Source organism: Solanum verrucosum, unplaced genomic scaffold, assembly GCF_900185275.1.
Source record: "Solanum verrucosum unplaced genomic scaffold, falcon-dt-bn FXZP01000113.1, whole genome shotgun sequence".
NCBI classification, from domain to species: Eukaryota; Viridiplantae; Streptophyta; class Magnoliopsida; order Solanales; family Solanaceae; genus Solanum; species Solanum verrucosum.
In genome coordinates this window covers 747492-761494 of record NW_026020105.1, presented here as the reverse complement: position 1 = coordinate 761494, position 14003 = coordinate 747492, and the positions used below count along the sequence as shown (strand labels likewise).

Below are 14003 nucleotides of genomic sequence, written 5' to 3'. Positions count from 1 at the left end.
GTATGACACAACTTGTTGTAGAACTTTGGTTTTTTCTTGTTCCCCTTATTCCTTGGGAATGATATGTTCAAGATACCCTGTGTTGGAGTAATAAATAAAAATAGAGGGTAATTTTGACCCTTTCTCCCGGTTAGACAAATGGATCAAAACTTCAAGATCACCCTTATACTGTTATAATTTCGCAATTTCTTCCATTATTATTTGCACCATCTATATATTTATTATAAAGTAATGCATAAATAGGGCAATGTGACACTTCTCTCATTGTTATTTATCATTAATTTTTTTTGTAAGATTGACATTTTCTCTTTTAACTAATTTTCTGATTAAAGAATTAGCTATATTCTAACTTATTTAATCAAATGATCAATAAAGTTATTTAATTAATGTATGTTACATATGTTTTTTGCTTTATGTAATTTATTAGTTTTATTTAATTAGCTGACCAGTAAGGTTTGGTAAGAAGCCCTTGAAATTATTAAAAACTATATAGTTTGCTAATTTCAACATCTTAGCAACTTCCTCCTTCTGGCAGTGCAATTTTCATTTTGTAGGAAACAAAAGTTCACCCAAACAAATGAGAAGAGAATGAAGTTGGGAAAAGGAGTGAAGCCTTTTTTGGCATATGTGGTTTGCTAACCTTGTGTTATAATTCTGCTCTATAATTCCTATAAATAGAGATGAGATTTGAGAAGTCATATTTTAAATATACTTGAAAATATTTATTTGAAGAATAATAAAGCACTATTTTAAGACGAGAGGGAGTTGCTTGGATGGTAAACACCCCTCATTTCCAATCCGAAGGTTGCGAGTTCGAGTTACCAAGGGAGAAAAAGGGTGGGAGAATGGTAAGCACGCCTCACTTCCAACTCGAAGGTTGCGAGTTTGAGTCACCAAGGGAGCAAAAGGGTGGGAGCTCTTAGGTAGGGAGGGTAAAAAAGAAAAATGCACTCTTTTATTATTTATATAATATTTTTTTTTACTATACTTTCTTGCTTCATATTGTGTTAATCTTTTAGCTTAATTTTACTTAAAATCTATTCCGAATAAGTATGAGCTAGTTTAAAGAGCAAAATCCAGCTTCGTCTTCTTCGTTTCTATCTTCACCATGTCACCAACAGCTATCCTAAACCCTCGAATCCCAAACTTCACTCCATTTCCTCTATACAAACTTCAATTCCTCAACTTACCTCCTTCATTTCCCAAAAACACTTTTCGCTCCCAAATTCCTCCTCATTCTCTCAATTTCTCCCTTCAAAACAACTCGCAGCAACCCCACTTCCCCCTCGAAGACGAAGAACACGTAATCGGAGACTGCATAGTGTTTGAAGAAGGAATTTTCGACGACCCTTTTGTTCAAAAATCCGACAACAACCAAAATAAGCCACAAAACAACAATAAGAAGAAATCAGCAGAAATTCAATCCGAGAATTTAATTCCTGAAGAGTGGGTTGAAGTTCAGAGGGAAATTAACATTACTAAGAAGGAAAGGCGTAAGCTTTCACAGCAATTGGAGTTTGGGCAACGTGCAGAGAGGAGGAGGCTAGAGTTAATGCCAATTGGTAGTAACAGTAATGCTAGAGGCAGTAGTATTGAGGATTATTTGAAAGCGAGAGAAGAAAAGTTGAAGCAATTGAAGCCGCTTGTGCTTGAAAACCCAGATTTTTTAAAGGTTAAAAGGGATAAGAATGAGAAGAAGAAGAAGAGTGATGCTGAATTGAGTGAAAGTGAAGAGGAGAATTCTGTATTGAGGGTTTCAAGTGAAAGGGTGTTGCCAAGAGATCCTAGATCAGCGGTTTATGGTGGTGGATTAGAAGATATTAAGGAGTTTTTCAACAGTGGGATTTATGAGGCCAATGCGGCTAAAAGCCCTGAAGGTATGGTTTCTTTATGTTTGGGTTGGTTGAATTTGTGGAAGTGCTTGGAGGAATCTGTTATGCATAGTTTTAGTGGAGTGAAAGGGTCAAAACCACACCTGAAGTTCCTGTTTTTTTGAGTTCCATACCTGAATTTTAAGGTGTGCAAGTGAGTTTCCTACGTGAACTATCACCAACTATTTATCAAAAGACACCTCAACTATGAATTGTTCTCTTCTCCTACCGGAACGAAGGTGATAGTTCAGGTAGGAAACTGGCATGCCTAATAGTTTAGGTATGAAACTCGAAATAACGGAATACTTTAGGTGTTTTTTTTACCATAAACTCATTTTAGTACTAAAAACATGTACTTTCTGGTTCCAATTTGGACATGCATTTCACAATTTTTAGGAAATAATGTGTACATTTCTGCAACTACATAATATTTACTAAAAAAATCAGTTTTGATACTTAAAGTACATTTAGGTTGTCAAAGAATGTTTTGATTCTCCAAATAGTGTTATATAAAATGGGATAAAGCCTAAAGGAATACCAAACTCGGGCTCCTCTGTGTTGAACCAAAGAGTCGACTGGGAGTTGTTGAAAGAACAGTTTGACTCTCCAAATAATAGTATCATGTAAAACAAGATGGAGAAGTATTGAACTCAGGCTATTCCATTGGATTAAGAGAGGGCTGAGTTAAGATAGTTTACCTGTCAGCTTTTTAAGGCAATTAACCTTTTGGATGAAAATGTTATAGTATATACTTGTTTTAGATTGAGATAATGTTAGTAATAAACAATTCCAGCGTTACAGACTAGCCTAGTAAAGCATCTTTTTTTTTTTTTTTTGATGACAAGGGAAATCTGCAGCCGCTACCCTTTGGGTTCGCACAGGGTAAAGTTAAACTTTACCTTGCTCCTATGCAATAGCTTGCAAACCACATAGGAGAGGTAACCCGCACTAGGCAAGCCCGATGCGACGAGCTCGACCCAAAAGGCAAACCCCTTGCTTTTGCTGGCAAGGGGTTTCGAACTTGAGACCTCCAACATGGAAGTCCCAAGCCCAAACCACTAGGCCAACCCGAAGGGTAGCCTAGTAAAGCATCTGATAACTAATCTAAGTTGAGTTTTGATTTTTAAACTATTGAGTTTGTTCTTGGGTCACTGTTGACTAAGTTGTGTTGATTCTTTCCAATTTGGCATTGTTGACTTAGACTTTTAAAGTATGTCAGAAGTGCAAAGATAAATGTCAATGCTGAATATTCATGAAGGCCCTAACGCTTGATTCGTGCGTTTTATCATAGCATATAGAATAAGGTTAAACCTCATTTCCTTTCTTCTGGTATGTTATTAGTACACGTATATATTGTTTGCCAGTGGTGATATAAGCATCAATTACCACATTCAGTTGGGAGTTTGAAACTGTTAAATCTTGAAACACTAGAAGCTATTTGCCTGCCAATATGTCGAAGTATATTGATGTTTCTAAAAGATAAAAACATATGGATGAATTGATCCAGAAGTACTAAAGTAGATGTCTATGGCTCGCTTGAAGCTGTTATCTCATACTTGTAGCATTTTTTCCATGCCCATTACTTGAATGGAATTTAGCAACTATCAGAAAAGAAAAAAGATTTTGGACAAGATGCAAATCTGCTTAATTAAGGTCCCTGTTATATCATAATCTCCTGACTTCTCAACGTTCAGCCTGGAGAAGTTTTGAGGAACGCTATTTTTGAAGAAGTTCCTCTATCTACATTGGTCTATTTTTGTTTCCAAATTTAAGATATAAATTCCTGTCAAGCTTATATTGCTTTAGGCTAGTATTTATTTACTGGTGTCCACTATTTGTCGTGCTAACTGGATTTGCGTGCATATTATATGTTTTTCCCCTGTCAATGAATTGGACAAATTCAGTAGTAGTGTACACCTTTTATTTCAAACTCTTTTCCACAGGCTAATATGACTTTTTGGTCATATAATTGAGATTTTATTTGTTCCCTCTTTAGGGCATCATTCAGAACTCAACGTTTTTGGTATACTAATCTGTGTAGGTCCTCGTAAGCTGTTCACTACAGAGGAAAAGTTCCTATTAAACAAACGGCATCCTGATCTGGTGCCTGCTACCTCTGTAAGTTCCTGCCTTACGTGTTTGCTTATATATTGGTGTTAGTGAAATGTATTTATATGTTTTCTCCTAAATTGGCTATTCTCACTTACGCATTGTGTTGAAGCTGATCATTTTATGCTGTTCTATTTCTACATTTTTGTTCCTGTGCAAGCTTGTTTCAATCTTCAATGCACTTTGTGCAAGTAATCCTCTTATTATAGATGGTTTAGATTGATTCCCGAATTCTACCAAAACCTTGCAGGAAAAATGGCAGCCTCTACATACTTTAGCTGCCTCAGGAGAGTTTTACCTTCTCACCTCTTTGTTGAAGCATGTTGTTGATATTAATGTTCCAGATAAGGTACAAAATGAGTGACATGTACCAGTAGAATGGTCCTTTCTGTTCTGTGCCATATTTGTTGTTTATTAATATATTTTTAATTATATACCAACTAATTTTATAGCTATGCAAGCAGTGTCTTCTTTTTCTAGCTCCTATTGAATTGTTGTTGTTTTTTTTTTTTTTTTTTTTTACAGGATGGATTGACAGCTATCCATAAAGCAATTCTTGGCAAGAAGCAGGCTATTTTTAACTTTCTTTTAAGAGAATCTGCAAATCCACTTATACGTGACAAAGTGAGCACAACCTTCTACAAATGCTTGACAATTTACATTCATGTTGGTTCTTTTTCATTAACATCCATGTAACCATTATTCCCGTGACAATTCAGATTGAGTTATCCTTTTGTTTTTCTTCTCTCCCCTTGACCGAGACTCTGTCTCATACTAAACCACATAGCAAGTGTCCTTTTATTCTCTTCTCCCAGCATTGTCCGATCTGTCCTTACTGAACTACATTTCAGTCTTAGCTTTGTTGTCAACCATAAGAATCAGCTATATGATTTTCATTCTATATGAACTTTTGGATAACCAGTGTTGCGGCTTGTTATTAGTTTAATAATCTTCTTGATTTATTACAGGATGGAGCCACATTGATGCACTATGCTGTTCGAACGGCATCCACTCACATGATAAAAATCCTTCTCTTGTATAATGTTGATATAAACCTCCAAGATCATGTATGGCTAATTAATTCTTTAATGTCATCTTGAAATACATTTTTTTGGTGTACTCATATGTGCTCCAGTATAGATTTATGAACATTGAATGACTTTCTCTTTCAGGATGGATGGACACCTTTGCATCTAGCTGTTCAATCCCGTAGAACCGATATAGTGAAGCTTTTGTTAATCAAGGGAGCTGACAAGACTCTAAAGAACAGGGTAAATTCTATTTCTGCTTAATCAATTTGAACTCTTATGTTTTAATGCTTTTGGTTCTTCAGATCTCATAGCTTTGGTTCATATCTAGAATGTATACGTCCTATTTGCTGTTTTAGAATGTAGGCAAATCGAGATGATATATATTCTTGTATGTATGGTTTTAGATCTAGTTTCTTTCTTTTCTTTTAATATCTCATGGCCTTTGTTTCAATTTGAGAAAAGAACATTGTTATGTTGCAGGATGGTCTAACCCCACTTGACATTTGCCTCCATTCTGGTCGAGATATAAGGACGTATGAGCTTATCAAATTGTTGAAACAACTTCCCAAGGTTCCAATAGTTGGTCTGACCTAAAAATGCAGCTGCTAAGTACGAAATTGGCAGATGGCTAGCAGTTTGGAAGTGCGAGCTTTGAGTTTGGCTCTTTTATGTCGCACCCCGAGTTATTTGTACAACACTTGGCCCCCTTGGGGGTTGACCCTGACCCGAGAAGCAGATTCAGATTTATGCTTACACTGGTAGGAGAGGAAATTTCACTTTTTAGTTCTCACATTGTACTACACTGCACCATAGTATGTGTAAATAGAACTGTATATTGTTACTTAGACATTGGATTACAGAACATTTTTGGATTTCAACTCTCAGTGATAAAAAAAGGTTGTGATACTTGAAATGTTAGGATGATATTTATTTCTTTCATCTTTCCAATAGTTGTGGTGTCTAAACTAGCATGCTCACACCACTATGACTTTATTAGGTACCTACATTTTCTCATCAGTACATTCATTGAGTAACTTTGCCCTCCAAAACTAAGATAAATATAAACAACCTAGCTTCCTTGTATTCGCTGCGATTTCATCCACACACTCTTGAGTGCATGACATGATTTCCATCTCATCCAAGCAATTTCTAACTAGTATATTTGACACCAATTCTGTTGATTAACATATTTAACCAAGGAGATGTCTAGCTTAAAACTTTAGCAGTGGTATTTGTTTCACAAATACCAAAAGTCTACCAATTAACCCAACACCTCCCTCCTTCCTACCATTAATACTATCCTACCATTGATACTAAATATTTGTTTCACATAAAACTTCACATATTTCTCCAATGAGAAAACACAAGTTGTAACTTTTTAGTCTCTTATGAGTTGGAAAGAAGTAAAAAAACAATGTTCTTTCACATGTAACCGACAATGTTATTATGACTACGCAATGTAATATTCAAGATATTTCCAACAAAAATAAGGTGTCAAAACATATTATTCTCAAGATTGAGTCATAATTCATCATCAAACACGTGACTTACACGTACATTACAAGGAATTTATTATAAATGTAACATCCAAAAAATCATAATATTTCACACTATATCTTTGCTCGAAGTTCGAAACCCCTTGCCAGCGAAAGCAAGGGGTTTGTCTTCTGGGTCAAGCTCGTCGCACCGGGCTTGCCTAGTGCGGGTTACCTCTCCTATGTGATTTGCGAGCTATTGCATATGCGCACCCAAAGGGTAGCGGCTGCGGGTTTCCCTTGTCATCAAAAAAGAAAACATGTATTGGACATATATAACACTGTGTGCCTATATTAAACACATTTCAGAACTTGTAAAATCACATAATGTTCACTTTATTTTAATTCATAAACGTCTAATTTAAATCTTGTCCTTATTAAAAGATTGAAGTTTCATGCAAAATAAATATTCAACTATTATTAATTGTTGTCCCATTTTAAAATATTATGTTTATCTGCTAGCCACCTCAGCGATCTGAGCGTCCTTCTCATTCTTTGGATCAATTTATCACTATCAATCACCGTTTCTTTTCTTGTTTGCTTGTTTTGATGATCTCGTATCATAGCCACTATCATCTATTCCATCATCTTTTCTGACTGAATCATCAAAGCACACAATTTTCACCTTTTTTTTAATTCGTAAAAGGTTAAATGCCTAATTTATGTCTTCATATTAGCAAAGAATGTAAAACTCTATGTAAAACAAAAATACAATATGACTATCTTTCTTAGGCATTTTAAAAATAATATTAAAAATACCTTAAAAAGATAGTCATTAAGGGTGTGTTTGGTAGGAAGGAAGCATTTTCCAATTTTCTCATGTTTAGTTGGGTTAAATGTTTTCCAAATCAACTCATTTCCTCAAATTTAAGGAAAATGACTTCCCTTCAAAACTTAAGGATAACATTTTCCAAAATTCTCTTCCAACTTCAAATTACAATTTTTTTTGTTGAAAAAATCAATTTATTTTGTCCCTACCCTCAAACCAGCCCCCAACCACCCCCCAAAAAATAAAATAAAATTTAAAGCTTGTTTTTAAAAAATGTTTTTAACTTCAATTTTTTTACCGCACCCTCACTCCTACCCCCAGCCCCCTACCACCACCCCCAAAAAATAATAATATTAAAGGTCGTTTTTAAAAGATATTTCTAATTTTAATTTTTTATTTTTTTACCCCCCCTCCCCCATCAGCCCCCCACCCCCTTCAAAAAAATAATAATTTAAGTTTGTTTTTTAAAAAATATTTTCTACTTCAAATTTTTATTTTTTCACCCCTACCTCGACCTCCCCCCCCTCACCCCCAAAAAATAATTTAAGTTTTTTTTTGAAAAAATATTTTTAACTTCAAAATTTTATTTTTTCACCCCGATCCTTGACCCCCCCCCCCCCCCCCAAAAAAAATTGAGTTTGTTTTTAAAAAATATTTTCAACTTCAAAATTTCATTTTTTTTCACCCCTACCCTCGACCCCCCCCCACCCTCCACCCCCTACCAGCGCCCCCCCACCTCCCAAAAAAATTTAAGTTTGTTTTAAAAAAAAAATTCAACTTCAAAATTTCATTTTTTCACCCCTACCCTCCCCCCCCCCTAAAAAAAATTTAAGTTTGTTTTCAAAAAATATTTTCAACTTCAATTTTTTATTTTTTCACCCCTACCCTCGACCCCCCCCCCCACCTACCAGTCCCCCAAAAAAAAAAATTAATTAAGTTTGTTTTTAAAAAATATTTTCAATTTCAAAAAATATTTTCTACTCTAGTAAAAATAAAAGATATTTCTCAAAAACATTTTTCATTCATAAATCAAACACTAAATTTTTTTTCCGGAAAATATTTTCTACTCACCAACCAAACATGAGAAAATAAGTCAAAAATCTACTTATTTTTCAAGAAAACATTTTCCTTCATACCAAACACACCCTAAGTATTTCTTTAACATATAATTTCACATTTTTCGCCGATAAAATATTAGTTAAGCTTTTTGCCGTTTTACGAGTTGGAAATAAGTAAAATCACGTTTTTTTCACACGTTACCAACAACGTTAATATGCGTATGCAATGTAATATTCAAGATGTTTCTACTAAAATGAGATGTCAAAAAATATTATTCTCAAGATTGAGAGTTCGTTTGGATTGATCTATTTTTAGTGTTTTTAAGCCAAAATAACTTTAGAACACTTTTGGAGTGTTTGAATAACTTAAAGAAGTGTTTATAAGCACTTAGTTTTAAGCTAACATGGTAAAAATAAGTCATAAGCCATAGGTTGAAAATTTTAATTTATGACTAGCTTTTGACTTGTAAATCAAGTCAAAAGTCTGATACGGAATTCACCAAGGCTTATACTTTAAATTATAGGAAATTCTTCAAGTTTGAGGTATGTCGAAAGATATTGTCCTTAAGGATATTTCACCCGATATAGATATATCCCTCAAGATTCAACAAATTCTTCCAATATAAAACTAAAAGTCAGAAAATAACAAATATTCAATCAAAGTATAAAATCCAACACTAGAATATATAATTAGGTAGTCAGAAAAACTTGTTTTGTTATGTTTTCTTGATCACTTCCATCTCCATCTCTCCTCAAGGGATTGAAGTTATTCTCTATGTCCACTTTTATTTGTCATGTTGTGCATTTCAAAAGTTAATTTGATTAATTTTTAAATTTAAATTAGATTACATTAATTTGATATTTTAAATAAAAAATTTAGATATTCAAAAATTATACGAAAAGTACTATATATAAGTTGCAATTTTTTGCATATCAATATGATGAAAAAATACTACATAAAATGTTAGTCAAAGTTTTTATAGTTTAACTCTTAAAAAAATGTATGACAATTAAAAGTGGATGAAGATAATATATATGTATATATATACTCAACCAAAAGTGACTGTTGAAAAAATTAACAACCCAAACAATAACGCTCCAACATTAATCATGGTCAAAACATTTATCATCATTATAGCTCTTCATTGTCATTAATGACAAAAAAAACGGTTTGGCCATTAAACAATATAATGAAAATACTAATAAAGTTTAATATAATAATAATTAATATTTATTAATAAAAACATTTCTTTTTGAGATATTATCTTATTTTTCCAACACAAACTAATTTTAAAAATTTAATCAAATAAATTTATTAAAATATGTCTCAATGCAATCCCTCTTGTGGCTCTGGAATGTTAGTTTGACATTAAATTTCTGGGGTAGTGGCCTATACCTATATGTGATCCCTCTCTGCTTCTCTGTTCCCCTATCATAAATGCATAAGAGATATTAGAAACAAAGAAAAAGTGAGTTTTCCTAACCTCTTTTCACAGTGACGGACTAAAAGTTAAACTTATTAAATTTAAATTCTGAATTCGCGAGTCTAAGATATATGGAAATGTGAAAACATGATGATAATGAACAGAGCAGAGTAAACATGCACCAAACCTGCAGAGTGAAAAGCTGTTACTATAGTTAAATGCAGTGGCCCCTTCTTTCTGCTTTGGTAGTGCAAGGTTTTAAATGCATTCCACATAGTATATCTCTTCTTAAACACATTTCTCAATTCTGCAACTTCATCAATTCTCTTCCAAAAACCCCCTTATGTTACTTTGCTTTTGCACTCAACAAGAGATCATTTCTTCTATGAAATAGTAACTCTGATATTGGCCTGGTTCACTCAGACACACACTATTTTGATTAATTTTGCTTTGATTGAGCCGTGTCAATATCTCAGTTCCTTTTCACTATATATACTCCATCAGGGAAAAGAGGTTGGTTTTCTACCTCCGGAATGAGAATATATATACTACTACTTCTTTCGTTTTAATTTGACTGGACACAAGGTTGAGAAACAAAGAGAGACTTTTGAATCTTGTGGTGTTAAATTAAAGATGTGCATAATCGTTTAAATCTTGTTGGCTTCAATTTGCCACGTAAAATGTTGAAATTGAAAAACTTACTAAAATATGTTTGGATGAAGGGAATAATAAACTTCTAGGGTTTCAATGTTTGTGTATTTGTTTTCCGAGTTCATATTGTGTTCCCACATCGATCTGTTAAGAATGGTATTATTAATTATATTATATAGTTTTGGAAAATCATTACTTTTCTTAAACTAGCTTTTGAGGTTGATGAGTTAAGCCTAATATATTTTTATGTTCAAAATCATGCACATCTCAATTTGTGGTTTATCTCGTGATGTTGAATTCCTATCTTATATTATCACGCTCCATATATATCCTGGGGATGCAGTGGGTATTGAGTTTCCACATCAGTTGGGAAGGGTATTATTTGTCTTGTTATATAATTTTGGACATTTAAGCTCTTGAGCTAATTTTTAGGGTAGAGTTAGATTCAACCTTTATTTTCTTGTAAGTTTATACTGTAATAACTAAGTAAATAAATATGTGAAATCTCAAAAAATGACCATTTTATTTAAAATTAAGTTATTAAAAATAATATTTTTTTATTTAAATTATATTTTTGACATACACGACCCTCATGTGTGTTTGATGAATTTAACCTTTTCAAAAAGGATGAAGGGGAGAGTCGGTAAAATGTCGGAGAAGTGTAGACTGCATTCATTTTTTATAGGTCAAACACAAAAAATAAATAAATTAATAATGAGTGGTGGTGAGATTTCATCCCACTATCTTTATTTGCTTTGATATCAGTATAAAATCATCTCATTTAAAAGCTCTATACTTCTTCTTAGAGCCTGTTTGGATGGGCTTTTAAGCTGGTCAAACTGGCTTAAAAGCCAGTTTTTGACTTATTAGAGTATTTGACAATTATCAAAGTGACTTATTTAAGTCAAAAATGACTTATTTTAAGCCAAAAGCTAAAAGCTAGGGGAGGGGAGCTTCTTTTTTTTTTAACTTAAAAGCTCTTTTATGTTGACCAAGTATATTACCTTTTTGCCCTTAATTCTTTTATACAATTTCCAAATTGCCAATATTGAATTATTATTATTATTATATTTTTTTTAATTATTATTATTTTTTTCTTTTATTATTATATTTTTTTTATTATTTTATTATTATCATTATTATTTTATTATTATTATTATTTTATTATTATCATTATTATTATTATTATTTTTTATTTTATTATTATTATTATTATTTTATTATTATTATTATTATTATTTTATTATTATTATTATTATTATTATTATTATTATTATTATTATTTTATTATATTATTATTATTCCTCTTATAAATAATTTGTGGTGGTAAAGAAATATGTGATATTTTATTATTATTTTATTATTATCATTATTATTATTATTATCATTATTATTTTATTATTATTATTATTATTATTTTATTATTATCATTATTATTTTATTTTTTTATTATTATTATTATAATATTATTATTATTATTTTATTATTATTATTATTATTTTATTATATTATTATTATTATATTATTATTATTATTATTATTATTATTATTATTATTATTATTATTATTATTATTATTCCTCTTATAAATAATTTGTGGTGGTAAAGAAATATGTGAATGATAGGAAAATATTATTACTTATGGATAAATATAAATTAATTTTGTTTTAATTTTTTTTAAAGTATAAAAACCTTAAATTAATCAACTTTTCATCATGTTAACAACTTAAAGGGTATTTCAGACATTTTGATAAAAAAAAAGTGTTTACCAGCACTTATTTGCCAAACACATCAACAACTTTTTTTCAACTGCAACACTTTTATCCAAACACATAACTACTTATTTTAAAAATAAGTTCCAGCACTTTGAAAAGTTACTTTTTAAAAGTTACTTTTTTTAAGTCAATCCAAACGAGCTCTTACTCCTCTTATGTGAAATTATTATAGAGTTTCCTATTTTGACAACATTGCTTGTTTAAAATTCATTTTGAATATTTTGCATATTGTTTTTATATCTATTGCTTTTCTTGTAAATTCTGAAAATGGTTTAGTTATGGGACTTCTATTTTGTTAACTCAATCAACTTCCTGCATTTCTAACATTAAAACTTCAATGAACTTCTAAAATTCTGAGTTCAGAATATAATATTATGATAAAAGAAAAATTAGTATCAACATGTTGGATTTTGAGGTAACTTTTCTTACATGATATAAGTATTTTGATTTGTATATTTGTAACCAAATTAAAACTATTTACTTGTTAATTTTTGTTCCAACAACAAACAACCCTCTCAATTCAAGATCAAAATTAGAAACATTAGCCAAACAGACTTTGTACTATATAAGTCTGAAGTATAAACTGTTGATTGTGTCAGGTTGTTTGGTACCTTAGTGTATAAAAACACATACTTTTTGTTTTTGTTATATTGGTGTAATATATCACAAATATAATAACTTATAATTAAAAATAAAAATGACATAAATGAATAAATAAATGTTTAGGTTGAGGCGCAAGAGATTCAAGCCCGTTGCACCATAATCTACACCGATCCAGTAGTATCACTCTTGATTTGTTCCCTCCAGGATACTCCGACAACGTCGTACAACTCAAGCAATTCCGGATTAGTTGAAGAGTTCAAAGCTCTACAAAAAGAATGTCTCCCTTCAATATATAATTATTCACTTTTGTACAGTGAATTAGTTGAAGACTTAAAATATTTTGCTTTGTCTCAACTCTCTCTTTCACTACACGAACTCAATATATACACAATATAATATTTCTCATATTTTCTTACACCCTTTTTCATAATTCACCTCAACAAAAAGAAAGACAATCACTATTTATAGGTGATGAATTCTTCTTTGCAGTGAATAGGAAGATAATGGTTAGTAAGTTGAGTAAATGAATAGTCCAAGGTGTTACCAGCATTTTTGTCAATTTATAGCCACTAATATATGTGCTTAATATTTTTATTTTAATATTATAACGCATAAATTACCTATATTATTTTCCATAATTTCCACCATTCCCTACCATTTCAAAATATTTTCAAAATCCCTTATTTTGTTTCAATTCTCAAGTCAAACGGATACATAAGTATTTCAGCCTTAACACATGATTTCCTTCCTTTTTTCACTCCTTTAGTCTCTCCCTAATTTCACTCTACAATCTTATCAGTTATAATTTTCATATCAATTTGATTTTCAAAAGGATTCTCTACAATCTTATTAGTTATAATTTTCAAAAGGATTCTCTACAATCTTATCAGTTACAATTTTCAAAAGGATTCTCTACAATCTTATCAGTTACAATTTTCATATGAATTTGATTTTCAAAAGGATTCTCTACAATCTTATTAGTTACAATTTTCATATCAATTTGATTTTTTTTTCCTGATTTTTTCTTGTTCATATTTTTCTAATATATATGTGTTCAGATTTTTAATGTATCTAGATGTGTTTGTTTCTTAAATTAATGAGTAATGTCTTCGTTTCAACATTATGATACATTACAATTTCATTATGTACAATGTAACGTGTTCAAATTACTAAATTAT

General features: G+C 31.2%; 1 protein-coding gene across 1 annotated transcript; it reads left to right on the top strand.

The window, feature by feature from the left end:
* The first annotated feature begins 1046 nt into the window (after nucleotides 1-1046).
* Nucleotides 1047-5924, top strand: LOC125825259 (ankyrin repeat domain-containing protein, chloroplastic). Its single transcript, XM_049504609.1, has 7 exons — nucleotides 1047-1877; nucleotides 3913-3989; nucleotides 4231-4329; nucleotides 4506-4604; nucleotides 4949-5047; nucleotides 5153-5251; nucleotides 5492-5924. The coding sequence occupies exons 1-7, from the start codon at nucleotides 1109-1111 to the stop codon at nucleotides 5603-5605; spliced, it is 1356 nt and encodes a 451-aa protein (XP_049360566.1). The 5' UTR covers nucleotides 1047-1108; the 3' UTR covers nucleotides 5606-5924.
* Nucleotides 5925-14003: the final 8079 nt, after the last annotated feature.